We start from the raw sequence: 13,956 nt of genomic DNA, 5'->3' as shown, positions 1-13,956 counted from the left end.
ATTGCATGGTAAACGAATCGTCATCGAAAGGCGGAGTATTGACGACGGTGGAAGGTGGTAGAAGGAGCACCACTTTCCCTTGAGAAGACTAGGGAGACGGCGCATCGGAGAAAGACGGAGGAAGAACGGGAGAGAGTGAGCGAATGAGCCGATCGGTCGCAGTCTTCCGTCGAGAGTAAAGTGTGTCGAGGTCTTTTCACGGACAGTTGTCGTGGCCGTGTCGGTCCGTTTGTCCGTCTGTGTCCTGTGCAGCCGCGATTGCTTCCTTCTTTTACCGATTTCTTCTCTCTCCTCGTTTCTTTTTCTCTTTTACTGCCGGTCGTGCCCTCTCTCCTGTCACAATTGTCACTCTCGTTCTCTCTTTCTCTCTCGCCGCTCTCGACGCACCATGCATAACTTGCCGGCGCTCTCGCGCGACAATTCTTATCTAAAATAGTTCGGCGCCGCGTCTCTCGTGCCCCGGGTGTCACGGATGCCGTCCGCGACGTTGTGACAAAAACAAAACGCTGGGGATGTCCGCGGGATAAGTCTTTTTTTCCCCTCTTCCTTTCGAACGGAGATGTCTTCGTCAGCGATCCTGAGTAAGTTAAGATCTTCCTTTCTGCTATCCCGAGGGAACGTTAGAATTTTCGCGCGGGGATACGCCATCGGATGCGCCTGTCATTCGGTTCCGCTCAAACGAATTAACGATAGAACGTCACGCAACAACGGCGGCGGATATTATTGATACGTTCGAGTGCGAGTGCTGGCACGTATTAGATTTCAAAAGTGAAAACGGAGTGAATCGGCGCGGCGTATCGATGCATCTGCGGTCTAAGAAAGCGATCTATTTGCACACGCTTTTCAGTGGTACGCATCTTTCGAAAATCGAGGATCGCTTTCTAAGCTTTATCGTTATCTTTGGTTCGATAAAAAAATGTAACTAATTTAATTTTATAAGCCATTGACTTTAGTTTATGAAAATTATAGAAAGTGGAATACATAATACTGAAGTCGTTAATAAACAAAATATAACCGTATTAATAGTAAATGTGAGACATTCTAATCTCTTATAATAAAAGAGGTCTATGTGTGAAAAACAAAAATTACGCGACGGAGAGGCGCTACTTTTCCAGATATTTATTTTGACTTAATTTTCGGGATTAATCTTGTAATTTTCTTTGTCGTTCACGATTATGGCTTAATTTTAATTTGCATCAAAAACAAAAAAAAACACGCTTTGCGCGGGTCGAAGGTGGCCTCAATTATGCCGTCGTTCGTAAATTCCCCGCGCGCAGTCCGATTCTTACTTTCTCGGATTAGAGTTTGCCGTCGCCGCTGATTGTCTTAACGTCTAACGATACCCCGGGATTCCGGTGACCTACTGGCGAAGAACGAAGGCTTCGCGCGGCATCAGTTTTCTCATTAATGTTCCGCGAATTAATTGCCTTGCTCGGAACGTTCAACTACCGCTTTTACCCGCCCGTGGGTCGCTATCGGGATTCAAGATTCCCGTGGAATCTGTCGCATCGTCGATCTCTGTTTATATAATAAGCGAGTAGCGCGACTTATTAGTTCGCGACACAGTTTCGCGAACCTATGAAAAAACGTTAATGAACTACATTTAACCGATACGGTCGCACAAAGGCCATTGTTTTCGCTATAGTTAATCCTAATCTAGACAATAATTAATTAGACCTAATTTTACAAAATGTATACACATAATTCTTACAGAAAATTCGAAAAATTAAAGTTTCTTCTTTAGTAGGCCTTCAACTGAAATTGAAGATAACACTCCAAGCAACAGATTCAAAATACGTTTAATAAACATTGCAAATCGATTTTAAACGTTTAAGTTAAAAAAAAATAAACGCGAATAATTTGCTTAGAATCTGCACAGTGTTTAAAGTAGATAATTATATAATAATTTAATTCCTTTTTTTGTATGTGCAATGCTTTCGTATCTTACAAAATGACACTTTTAAGATGAAAAATTTGCATATCTTTGAAAGCAAATTGCCCAATCGTAAAATCATCGTCGCGGCGTGCTCGTCGCTGATGGAATTTGATATGCCGGCATACATCCGGACTTGTTCTCCTTTTTTTTTTCTTCTTAAGCCACGTAATATCGTAAATAAAATCGCGAAGTTTGTATAGTATATGTACGCAAGTATCACGCACGTACATACACGACGCTTTCGGCATATCTGGGTTACTATGCGTGGGCATATATATTCTATATTCAACGCGGGACACGCGTAAAAATATCATAAATGTCGTGCGACACAAAGAGATTTTTCGAAAGGTACCGCACCTTTTCTCGTTGAATAATTCAGTCTGAATGTGTTTACGAGTGACAGAGTAACGCTTCCGTTACTCTACATAATCTCTCATATTAATATTTAACATTTCGAAAATAAAGATTCTCAAAATAAAAAAATGATAGTAATTAATTTAATACGTTACTTATGCATTAATAAGCATTTCTCTCCACTAACAATTTCTATGTTGTCATGCCGAAAGTCTTTTGTACTCTACCATTGATTATGAATGAGTAACAGAAGAAAATTAACTTAAAAAATAATTAATTGCTCGAGTAGAAGCGTCGTGACATTTTTCTTTCGAGAAAAATTTTCATTTCTGATGAAACGTGAATGTATTTACGGTGCGTACATTCGATTTGCGGGATGTAGCTCGAGTTTTTTTGCTTTTCGTGTTTTCACATTTTCACTGCCGATCAGCATAGTGAAACGGCGAAAAGACAGCAGCCGAGGATGCAAATCACAATCGCCGCAGCGCATTGATGATGACCTGCGAAGCGCACTGAGAAAAAGAAATTTCACTAAATTTTATATAAAATTTTTATGTACTTAACTTAAATACATAAAATACTTGAATATCAGCTTATACGTATTTATACTTTTAACTTAAATCCATAAATACTTTAACTGATAAAATTAATCAAGTTAAAAAATTTAAACATTAATAATTTTTTTCTGAGTGACTACGTCATATTCAAATATTTGTACGTCGTTATTCAAAAATTACATTTGACAATTTAATATCTGCGAGCGGACATGAGAGAAAAAAATTCTAGGAGGATCAACGCAGTTATAACGATCCCAATATGTAATAATCGCGATAATGCGATGCAACTTCAACCCGCATGCCGCAGACAATTCTGATGCACGTAATCGAAACGTCCTTGTAACTGTTACAGCTGAAGATAAAAGGACATCGATCCCGCACGTCAGTAATAATTGTTCAAAAATTGTCCACTTGTTTGCAAAAACGCGAGTCATGTAATCTTCTTTTCTCATTCTCTTTCCCTAGAGCAGAATTCGCAGGCCAATGATGAAATGACAAACTTCTATTTGAGAGAATTTCATTAAGCTTGATGTAAAACAAAAAAGAATACATTCATGTTTTGAAAATATCTCTTCGTTAAGTATTATATAGCGCGTTAAACACATAATTCGCTTACGTGAAAACATTTTGTATAGTTTTATCAAGTTTAAAAAATATTAATCTTATTATTCAATAATAATTTTTGTGTCGAGAGGAAAGCAAATGTTACGAAACATCGTCAACTTTATTCGTTAGCAGAACGAACAAAATGAAAATTTGACATTTAGGCGCCGATGGAACCTCGTGAAAATCGTCCCCATCCTCGCGAGTCGCTAGGGATAAATAATCGTCCTCAACGCCGTATCTCTCGCCTCAAAGTCAAAGCGACGTGAATCAGTGAACGGAAGAAGAAAGGCACACTTTCACACTGGGCAACTTTCACCATCGATGAGAGAAGCTCGATGTGCGTGGTGCCACTGTAAACAGTTCCAAAAAATCTCACCTCTACGCGTCAGGTCGAGACACGAAATTTTATAATTGCACATGGGATATCCCGCCATCGATCCCGATCTCGGACCTCAAAGTCTGTATATCTGCTTACCGCTCTTCTTCAAAATGATGTCTTTTATAATTGAGTTACGAGATTATGACCCCAGCACCGGCCTACATTCCGTCAAACTTCTGTATTAAGAAAAAAATTGTTACTTTAACTTCATTTTTTATTAAATTTCTTTTCAAGTATTTATTTTTAATACATAAATACTTGAACTGTATATGTAATAAAATTTAATAAATTTGAAATATTAATTAAGTCAGAACAATCTTTTTTTTCTCAATGTAACAGCCAGCAAGTGTCTTTTTAAATTTCCCTTCTTATTTCTCCTTCCTTTTTAGAGAAAAATCCGGCTTTTTATTGCCATGGTCGATTAGAAGATAGTTCTCGAAATTCTCTTTTCGCGTCACGATTAGTGAATCGAGTTTAAAAACCAGAACCAAATCCGGATTGTGAGAATTTGGTCCGACAATTATCTTTCAGAACCATTTAGAAATATTTCCCAAGGCGGATTGACATCTCCTTTTCGCTTAAATGTGGTCTCGCGTGATGCTACTTAACTTAATTTCAACTAGAATGTAAATACTTGAGTAAGTTATAACGAGACATAAAAATAAAAATCCTGATTTGAACGATAATTTATGAAATTAAACAAATAGAATAATAAATGCCGCTACGAGTCAATCTAGGATATTCGTATGTGTACACAAATTTATTATTTTAAAAGATGTAACATTTTATTAAATTTTACTAAAAAGTATAATCAGTTCATCGTAGTTCATGTTGTCATGACTATCATAATAAATTTGAAAAGAAAATTTTCTCTATTATAATGTATAATTTAATCATAATTTTCTTTGAGAAAATGTAATAATTCTGGATTCTAAACTCAATTAATTAACTCAAAAGGTTGATTTCTGAAATAATGCATATCAAAATCAAATTTTAAAAAAACGTATTAATGCTAGTGATGACATTAAAGAGAGGATTGTTTTAATCTAAAAGAATTTCTGGTTGAGTTTTAAATAATTCGATCACCTTGTATGTACATTTGTAAATATACTTAGCAAAATTCGTTTGACCTCGCTGAGTCTTCACAGTTTACTTCGTTATTCAGTCGAACATAAGCATTAATGATGTTAGGTTCGTCGGAACGAATCTAACACTTCTCAATCGATTCTTCTTTGTTCCGACTAAACTTAATTAGTTTATAATTTAAAAATTTATGTAAGTTTTTATATATTCTTTTATTAACTTTCACTTTTATTGGTTTTTTATTTTTTAACTTCTCATTTCTTCTAATTTACTCACACTGTTAATACCTTTAGTAATTTACGTTTGAAAATAATTTCAGTTGTCTTACTAAACTTTTTACCTTTCTGTCTTTATGTGGATTGACTTCACATAAAAATATTTCTTTAAAAAAAATTTAGTTTAGAGAACACCACACACATAAGTGAATAAAATAAAAGATTGAACAGATAATTCGTTTTACTACGAGTTTTTTAATTTATTAGCTTTATGTTGTGTCTATTAATTTTTGCTTCACATGACTTTGTATTTTATCTGTAAGTTCTGTTTGTATAAATTCTTTCTTTCTTTATTTTTTATTATTTTACACAATCAACTTTCATGATCTGACCCCCCCCCTCTCTCTCTCTCTCTCACTGTGTGTGTGTGTGTGTGTGTGTGTGTGTGTGTGTGTGTGTGTGTGTGTGTGTGTGTGTGTGTGTGTGTGTGTGTCAATAAAAAAACAACCGACAAAACAAAACTCTTACAGAAACGTAAGACTAGTGCTATTAATACTTAAAATACAATAATTATATACTGACCAATTTAATATTGCCAGTATTAAATTATCTCTATTACACGAAAAAAAATGGAACTGAGTTCTGTATGAACTGTATAAACTCCAATCAAGTGAACTTTAATGAAGTGTCTCATTAGTAATTAGTAATTACGTATTAATTAGAGATAAAGATCGGCACTCAATTGTCATCAAAATTTCTCCTCATAAACCATAAATTTAATGTTCATTAAGTATGGTCTCTTATAATAAATAAATAAAAACAAATACGTTTGGTATTTACTAGGCACACCTTTTTGTAATTATATCTCTTCTTTTATTTTAGAAAGTAACAAATTTATGCCCGCGTTCCTTTTCGCGTTTTATCTCGTGGACCGAATAACGCAGATGCGGTGCGTTCGCATGTGAAATTCGACAAATTCTAAGAAGATGGGAAAGTCCAAGAGTGCCTCAACATACGTTTTCACATTGCGTAAGACGAAACGCACCTGTTTATTATGGATAATGCGTACATTACGGTATTTCCGATGACAAACGTTTATGAGTCGACTTCATAATTGTCACAAACAAACATCGAGATCATTTTCATATTTTTATAGAAAAAAGCAATAACTTAATTGTTGAAAAGTTATTTACCTAATCTTTCTTATCATTATTATTGAGCGTGTTTGTATGTGTGTATGACGGAATATTTGTAAAATAATTATTTAATTATATATAATTTATTTAAAAATAAATTAATTATTTTATTAATCATATAATTAACGCATTTCACAGGCTTGTGCATAATATGGAATTTATTTGCCGGTTGCATCTCGTACACCGAAGAAGTCGTACATTACCGCACTTATCGTAAGTAACTTTTGCTCTACAGAAAAATCCGTGTTATAGAATAAATATTATACATATCTATGTCAAAATATTCGATACAAGCAAACGAATATAAGTTATTTTTTATATATAAAACGACATTAATCTTGCTTGTGTGTATTTATAATATTTTCTTTATGTCGATAATCTTAAATTATAGCAAAATATAATATTTTTATTTCAATACTATAATAGTATTATCCAAAGAGCACAATATATAATTGTTTTAGTAATAATATTTAAAAATTGCAATTCTTGATTTGAAGATATCATTATTGTCTATCCAATATTTTTTCTTCTCTATTTTTAAAAGTTATTATTGAATAAAAATTTTTTGATATAATAAAATTCTTTATATAAATTATATGTTTAACACTATATTATATAATCTTTTCAATATTTAACATTTCGAAAATAAAGATAATCTCAAAACAAGAATATTCTTCCTTCTCTGTGTTTATTTTGTATTTTTTATCTGATTATTATATAACAATTTAACTCACACGAGATAAAAATCGTGCAGCATACGGATACAGAAACTCGCCGACGAGAGAATGGTTGCACGCCTGGGATGCCGGACCAAGCAGATCGGACAGATCAGTGTATGCCCGCAGGGATACCCAGGTGCGCCCTTATACAAAACTGGTGAAGGTGGAGCACGAGCAGAGCGATCCTTTGGCAACCATCAGCGAGACCTTGGGCGCCCTGAACACCGTGGGCAATTATATTGTGAATATGACGAGGGGCGTCGAGATCTCGGATTATCCGCCAAAGGAGTTGCCCTCGGCGTTGTACACCATCTCCAAAAATATTCTAGGTAATAGAAAGATATCAATACGTTAACTTGGTAAACTAGGTGAAATTATTAAATTAATAAATGAATAAAATTATTACCTTATATATAAATTTCTTTAACTCCTTTTTCCAGGTCGCAACGTGACGGACAGCATAGCGCCCTTAGTGCGCGGTGTTGCATTGCCACTAAGACAAACGATCGCATCCTCCACTACACAGGCACCGTCAATCCAGCAACAGCCCGCAGAAGAGCTTGTGAATAGGGACAAAGAATCCGCTCTGTCTGTGTGCACCACGGCCGGAGGTGGACCTGGAAAATGCCAGGACCTCAGCAATTGTCCACAATTACTGCTCGACCTCAACAAGCTGAGGCTCTCGTTCTGCTTCAAGAGTCTGATTGTGCCAGGAGTTTGCTGCCCGGTGGACAAAATCAGCAATCCCTCGATTCCCGTGTAAGCTTTTCATAAATTAAATACAGTATGCAAGAAATTTAATTTAATTTAATTTGTAATGATTTTTCATCAAATTTACAAATAAGTGTTATAGAACGCGATTTTACATAAGAATCAAGATCAAACAAAATGTTAAATAACTTTAAAATCAATAAAAGATTTATACTTAAATTTTACACAGATACTTCCCTTACGGAAAAAATACTCTAATTTTGAGTATTTACACTAAAGATTGAGTGTTTATACTCAAACATTGAGTGTGTACACCCAATCATGATTGAGTGTTTATACTAAAGTTTGAATTTAAATACTGAATATTTAAAAGTATACTCTTAACATTTGGATATGACACTCAATAAATGAGTGTATACTTCCAACATAAAGTGTGAACACTGAAACGTTGGGGATGTACACTCAACATCCATCGGTTGAAGGTATACACTTAATATTGAGTGTGCACTTTCAAACATTGGATTAAAAAATATTAAATAAAAACAAAAGCAAAAAAAGCAAGTTCAACCGAGATTAAAATTAATCTGCATTTGTAGAAATGGACATAAAACGAATATCTAAAATAAACATTCAACTAGAGTGTTCAGCTGGCTTTGAGTATTAATTTGAGTATTATTTTCAACTTGGATGTTTGCCATCTAATTGAGCGTTAATTTCAGTGTTATTCTTAAATTTAGGATTAACATTGAAATTAACACACAATTAGATGGCGAATATTCAAGTGAGAGCAATAACACTTTAATTAAAAGTAAATTAAAAAGCGAACACTCAAGTTGAGTGTTTACACTGAATTGAGTGTTTACCTTTTGTCCCAAATTATACTCAATTTGAGTATTTTTTAAGTGTTATTTGTAGTGTTTTTTCCGTAAGGGTCAAACATAGTAATAAAACTATGAAATTTTTAAATTTTTGGTAATATTTTGAAATGTGACACATACATTCTTGAATTATATAGTAATATATATCAATAACATTAAAATCCTTATCATGTTAAGTAACATCCCTTACGGAAAAAACACTAAAAATAACACTTAAAAATACTCAAGTTGAGTATAATTTGGGACAAGGGGTAAACACTCAATTCAGTGTAAACACTCAACTTGAGTGTTTGCTCTTTAATTTATTTTTAATTAGAGTGTTATTGCTCTTACTTGAATATTCGCCATCTAATTGTGTGTTAATTTCAATGTTAATTCTAAATTTAAGAATAACACTGAAATTAACGCTCAATTAGATGGCAAACATCCAAGTTGAAAGTAATATTTAAATTAATACTCAAAGCCAGCTGAATACTCTAGTTAAATGTTTATTTTAGATATTCGTTTTATGTCCATTTCTATCAATGCAGATTAATTTTAATCTCGGTTGAACTTGCTTTTTTTGCTTTTGTTTTTATTTAATATTTTCTAATCCAATGTTTGAGAGTGCACACTCAATATTAAGTGTATACCTTCAACCGATGGATGTTGAGTGTACATTCCCAACGTTTCAGTGTTCACATTTTATGTTGGAAATATACACTCATTTATTGTGTGTCATATTCAAATGTTGAGAGTATACTTTTAAATATTCAGTATTTAAATCCAAACTTTAATATGAACACTCAATCATTGGGTATACACACTCAATATTCGAGTATAAACACTCAATCTTTAGTGTAAATACTCAAGATTTGAGCGTATACATCTAAATTTGGGAGTAAACTCTCAAAATCGAATTAACACTCAATTTTGAGTGTAAACTCTCAAAATTAAAGTGTTTTTTCCGTAAGGGATATATATAGTAACATATATTAATAACATTAAAATCCTTATCATCTCAAGAAGAGATTTAGATGAATAAATATTGCAGTACCGCGCCCTCCGGGATCGACGTTGAACATCCTTCACGACCGACAATTCGACCTACAAAGGCTCCCACACCACGCCCGATACCACTATATCCGGTTCCAACATCCTCGACGACGAGACCCACGTATGCACCATCGCCGGAATCGTTGGTCAATAGTACGAGTGGCTTTGAAGCAATAGCGACAATCGACAACAATTTCATTCAAGACGACGAGGGTACCTTTCAGCACATTTTTTTAAATGCCGGTTTTCTCTTAATCGGCACACCCTTCATCTGATACCATGTCTATATGTGTATTATACTTTTTATTGTATTGTAATGAAAATATCAATCTGTCTAGAGTGCGGAGTGAGAAATGCGGGTAAATACCGAGTGGTCGGAGGCGAAGAAGCGCTACCCGGGCGTTGGCCCTGGATGGCGGCGATTTTCCTTCACGGTTCCCGGCGAACGGAGTTTTGGTGCGGGGGATCGTTGATAGGGCCACGCCACATCCTCACTGCTGCCCATTGCACCCGAGATCAGCGACAACGGCCGTAAGCAACGTTCTGTCAACATCTGATCCACACAAACTATTATCATTAAATAGAATACAGAATTAAATAGAAAAGCATAATATATACTCGGATTCTTATCCTTCCACCGCGGGATTCCAAAACTTTCCCGTTGAAGAGATGAGATGGAAATCCAGATGGTTATCCATATGGAATCTATACAAAACCATCTAAAATCCATGGGAATCCACATACATGTGGATAACCATCGGGATTTCCATCTCATCTTTTCAACGGGGTTCCCTTAATTGAAATTGTGTGAGAAATTTCTTTTTCAATTGAAGGAACGTTTGTAATCATTAAGATTAAAGGATAAAAAAATATGTTATACTTGGTATAAATGTTTTTTTCCCAACTGTGTAATAGAAAATTTCTCTGTCTGTAGCTTCGCCGCCCGCCAGTTCACCGTACGTCTCGGCGACATCGATCTCGAGAGGGATGACGAGCCCTCGTCGCCAGAGACCTACGCAGTGAAGGAGATTCACGCGCATCCGAAATTCTCACGGGTCGGTTTTTACAACGACATCGCCGTCCTCGAGCTCGTCAGACCCGTAAGAAAGTCGCCGTACGTGATACCCATTTGCCTGCCGCAGGCGCGGTATCGTGGGTATCCGTTCGCTGGCGCCAGACCGACAGTGGTCGGCTGGGGTACCACTTATTACGGTAATTAACATTTATTCTCCATAATTTTGGGACACTTCGATTAATTTTAATCAAAATTTAATTGATTCAATCGTCCAAGACGTCATTATTTTATTATTTTGACATTAAAATGATTTTCTGACTCCTAGTCCTTGGCGACTTAATTTGCTTATTTAATTGATTATTGGTTAAAATTAATCGGAATTGGTGGCACCGGATTGAATAAACAACTAATTTAATTATTTAATTTTTTTTTAAATTGTTAACTATAATTAATTAAATTCTAAATACAATTATGGTCAATTATAACAAAATTATTGGCCAAGCAATTTTATATAATTAGTTTTATATAATTATAGCAACTTTTATAATTAGTCGATTAAGTTGTCGCTTAATTAAAGTAACTGACGAAAAATTAATGATAAGCATAAACACGATTAATTTAATCAATTATTGAAATAAATCAAACATTATTGATTTAAAACAATAATAATCAATTGTTAATCATTTATATTTCAAGAAACATTCGCTCAATTACATTAATTCGAAAGAAACATTTACTTTTTAACATATTTAACATCTCAACAATTTCTTTCATTGATCTATGCTGTATGGATATATGTATATATGTCTACTGCTAATATATTCTTAATCGTAAATAATAAGAATCGTAACGATGATATGATACAACAGGTGGGAAGGAGAGCACCGTTCAACGGCAAGCGGTTCTGCCGGTGTGGAGGAACGAGGACTGCAACGCGGCTTACTTTCAACCGATCACCAGCAACTTTTTGTGCGCCGGTTACAGCCAGGGCGGCAAGGACGCGTGTCAAGGTGATTCGGGTGGGCCGCTGATGCTGAAAGTCGAGGGTCGATGGACACAGATCGGCATCGTCTCGTTTGGCAACAAGTGCGGCGAACCTGGCTATCCTGGTGTGTACACGCGCGTCTCCGAATACGTTGACTATATTAAAAGTAACATGAAGTAATGACGGAGCCATGCGGCGGAATTCATACGTGCTCCTAAAAAATGACATGCATAAATACAGACTGATATATTCTGTTTAGAAAACAAAGAAACCGATAATATATCAATATATTTCCTATAAAATTGATTTTCGATTTTATCACGCATATTTTCTGTAAGAAATAGGCAAAATATGTATTCATTTCTGTAAAGTTGAATACTAAACTCTCAAAATTAGGAATCGATATATTTAATTTTTCATTTTAATTGTTTGTAGATTTATTTTAAAAGAGTACTTAAAGAAAGTTGTGATTTCGGCGTTTAATATCAATTGTGCCAAGGTACTTTAATATTTGCAATTTGTTAATATGTGTTTTTTTTATAATTTTGAAAATATATTAATATAACACACGTCTCGTGTATAAATACATTCTTCTATTAAGCTATAATGAATCATTACGATTTTAAGAGATGTCAAAAAAATGTAACACGCATTGAACGTTTATTTCATCATTTTTACAATATTTTATTGCATTTATAAATGTACAGCATATTCCCTAAGTAAGCATAGAAATATCTATTGCATGTTTTTGTGGAAACATACGAATGTGGTCATATGTATATTTATTGAATACATATAAATTTATAAATAAATTATTATCATTGCATATACATGTCTTTTGATGTGACCCACTGTTTAATGTATATTTTTAAAAGCTATTTCTTTCTGGGATATATATATATATTTTATAATTAAAAAATATATATTTTATTTGGTTTTTCATTCTGCTCTTTTCTTTTAACTTAACTTCTTGCATGGTTTATCTTTTCTAATTTTTCTTTTCACATTATTAAAGAAAAAACTAATTATACAAAAAGTTTAATTATATACAAAAAACTAATCTAGATAATTAAATACCTTTATTGAAAAATAATTAATAAAAATAAAATAAGTATAGCGCATACTATTTATTTTACCGAACAAATGAAGAATGCATGTAGCAGTTGCAACATCTTAACTGTCAAATTAATGACGTTGAAATTTTAAATTTGCAGTATTTTATATATCATAAAAATTCTTAGGAAAAAGATATAATGTGTAAATTAAAAGCGTTGCTGCAATCTCTCTTATTAAAATGAAAGTAAAAAGCATTTCCGTCGAAAATTTACGAAATATCGTAAAACAAATGGTTAATACAGCGTTCGAAGATTCCGGTTAGTTATATCTACATCTTCTTTAATGTTAACAAAATTGCATTAGTATTAATTATAATATTATTATTAAATTATAATATTACTTAGAACAAATAACGAAATTACACCGAGCCATTTATGAAAAATGGTACTTCAAAAAAATGGAATTAAAAAACGCAATAAATAAAACGGAAAATGTAAAAGATATTCGAAAGACAAGTCAGGTTTGATTGTTTGTTAAACAAGACAAGAATAATGTAGAAAATAAATAAAAATTATACATTTACAGGAAATATATCCCTTAACCAATTTAGTAAGAGATATTTCGGAAAAAGACAAACCAACAGACATCTCTGGTAAAAATTAAATTTTATTTAAATTTCAGAATATTTCACGATTCATTTCTGTATAACATTTAAGAAAAATTTTCTTAGATTTTTAATATAAATTAGAACATTTTCAGAAATGCTAAGAAAGTTTATATCTTTTCTGTAATTCTTTACACATGTAAATTTTGAAATATTTAAATAATTTCTCATTCTACAATTTCTGAAAAAAAAATCTGAAAAAATTTAAAATATATATATTTTTTCAGATATCTTCATAAATTATCATATTTAAAATATGAACTTTTTAAAAATATTATAAATTATGATAAGAATTCTTTTCACCAGGAACAAACGAAATAAAATATTTAAAGCAGCATCTAGATAATATTGAAGTAATTAAACTTGACAAGTGTAGCACACGAAATATACCTATTATGTGCAACAAATCAGTTGAAGTAAGCTTTATTTTTTATCTATTCTATTATATAGTTCTATTATAATAGATCATTCTATTATAGTACATTGTCAATTACAATATTTCTCAACTCTGTATTAAAAAAATAAAATTATTTTGCTTAATAAATAACGAACTTTTCTTCATATTCA

At 33.2% G+C, this 13,956-nt stretch overlaps 2 protein-coding genes across 2 annotated transcripts in view; both read left to right on the top strand.

Moving 5' to 3' along the window:
• Positions 1-36: 36 nt before the first annotated feature.
• On the top strand, positions 37-12,497 carry LOC105832850 (proclotting enzyme). Its single transcript, XM_012674135.3, has 8 exons — positions 37-581; positions 6,465-6,539; positions 7,081-7,374; positions 7,486-7,804; positions 9,668-9,882; positions 10,008-10,200; positions 10,604-10,881; positions 11,554-12,497. Exons 1-8 carry the CDS (start codon positions 560-562, stop codon positions 11,847-11,849), a joined length of 1,692 nt encoding a protein of 563 aa, XP_012529589.1. The 5' UTR covers positions 37-559; the 3' UTR covers positions 11,850-12,497.
• Positions 12,498-13,641: 1,144 nt separating this feature from the next.
• The window catches only part of LOC118646875 (J domain-containing protein DDB_G0295729-like), a 1,389-nt gene continuing 1,074 nt past the window's right edge, over positions 13,642-13,956 (top strand). The window contains exon 1 of the mRNA XM_036290720.1: positions 13,642-13,805. Coding sequence (XP_036146613.1) covers positions 13,785-13,805 — 21 coding nt within the window. The 5' untranslated portion in view covers positions 13,642-13,784. The remainder of the gene's footprint in view (positions 13,806-13,956) is intronic.

This window comes from Monomorium pharaonis, chromosome 8 (genome assembly GCF_013373865.1).
Source record: "Monomorium pharaonis isolate MP-MQ-018 chromosome 8, ASM1337386v2, whole genome shotgun sequence".
NCBI classification, from domain to species: Eukaryota; Metazoa; Arthropoda; class Insecta; order Hymenoptera; family Formicidae; genus Monomorium; species Monomorium pharaonis.
The sequence above is the reverse complement of the archived record's forward strand: the minus strand, read 5'-3'. Positions and strand labels throughout refer to the sequence as shown.

Excerpts from the sequence above, each read along its gene's own strand:
- LOC105832850 (XM_012674135.3), top strand. The coding sequence starts at position 560 with ATGTCTTCGTCAGCGATCCTGA. Across the intron at positions 7,375-7,485 it reads CATCTCCAAAAATATTCTAG|GTCGCAACGTGACGGACAGC; the intron begins GTAATAGAAAGA and ends TCCTTTTTCCAG. Across the intron at positions 7,805-9,667 it reads AGCAATCCCTCGATTCCCGT|TACCGCGCCCTCCGGGATCG; the intron begins GTAAGCTTTTCA and ends TAAATATTGCAG.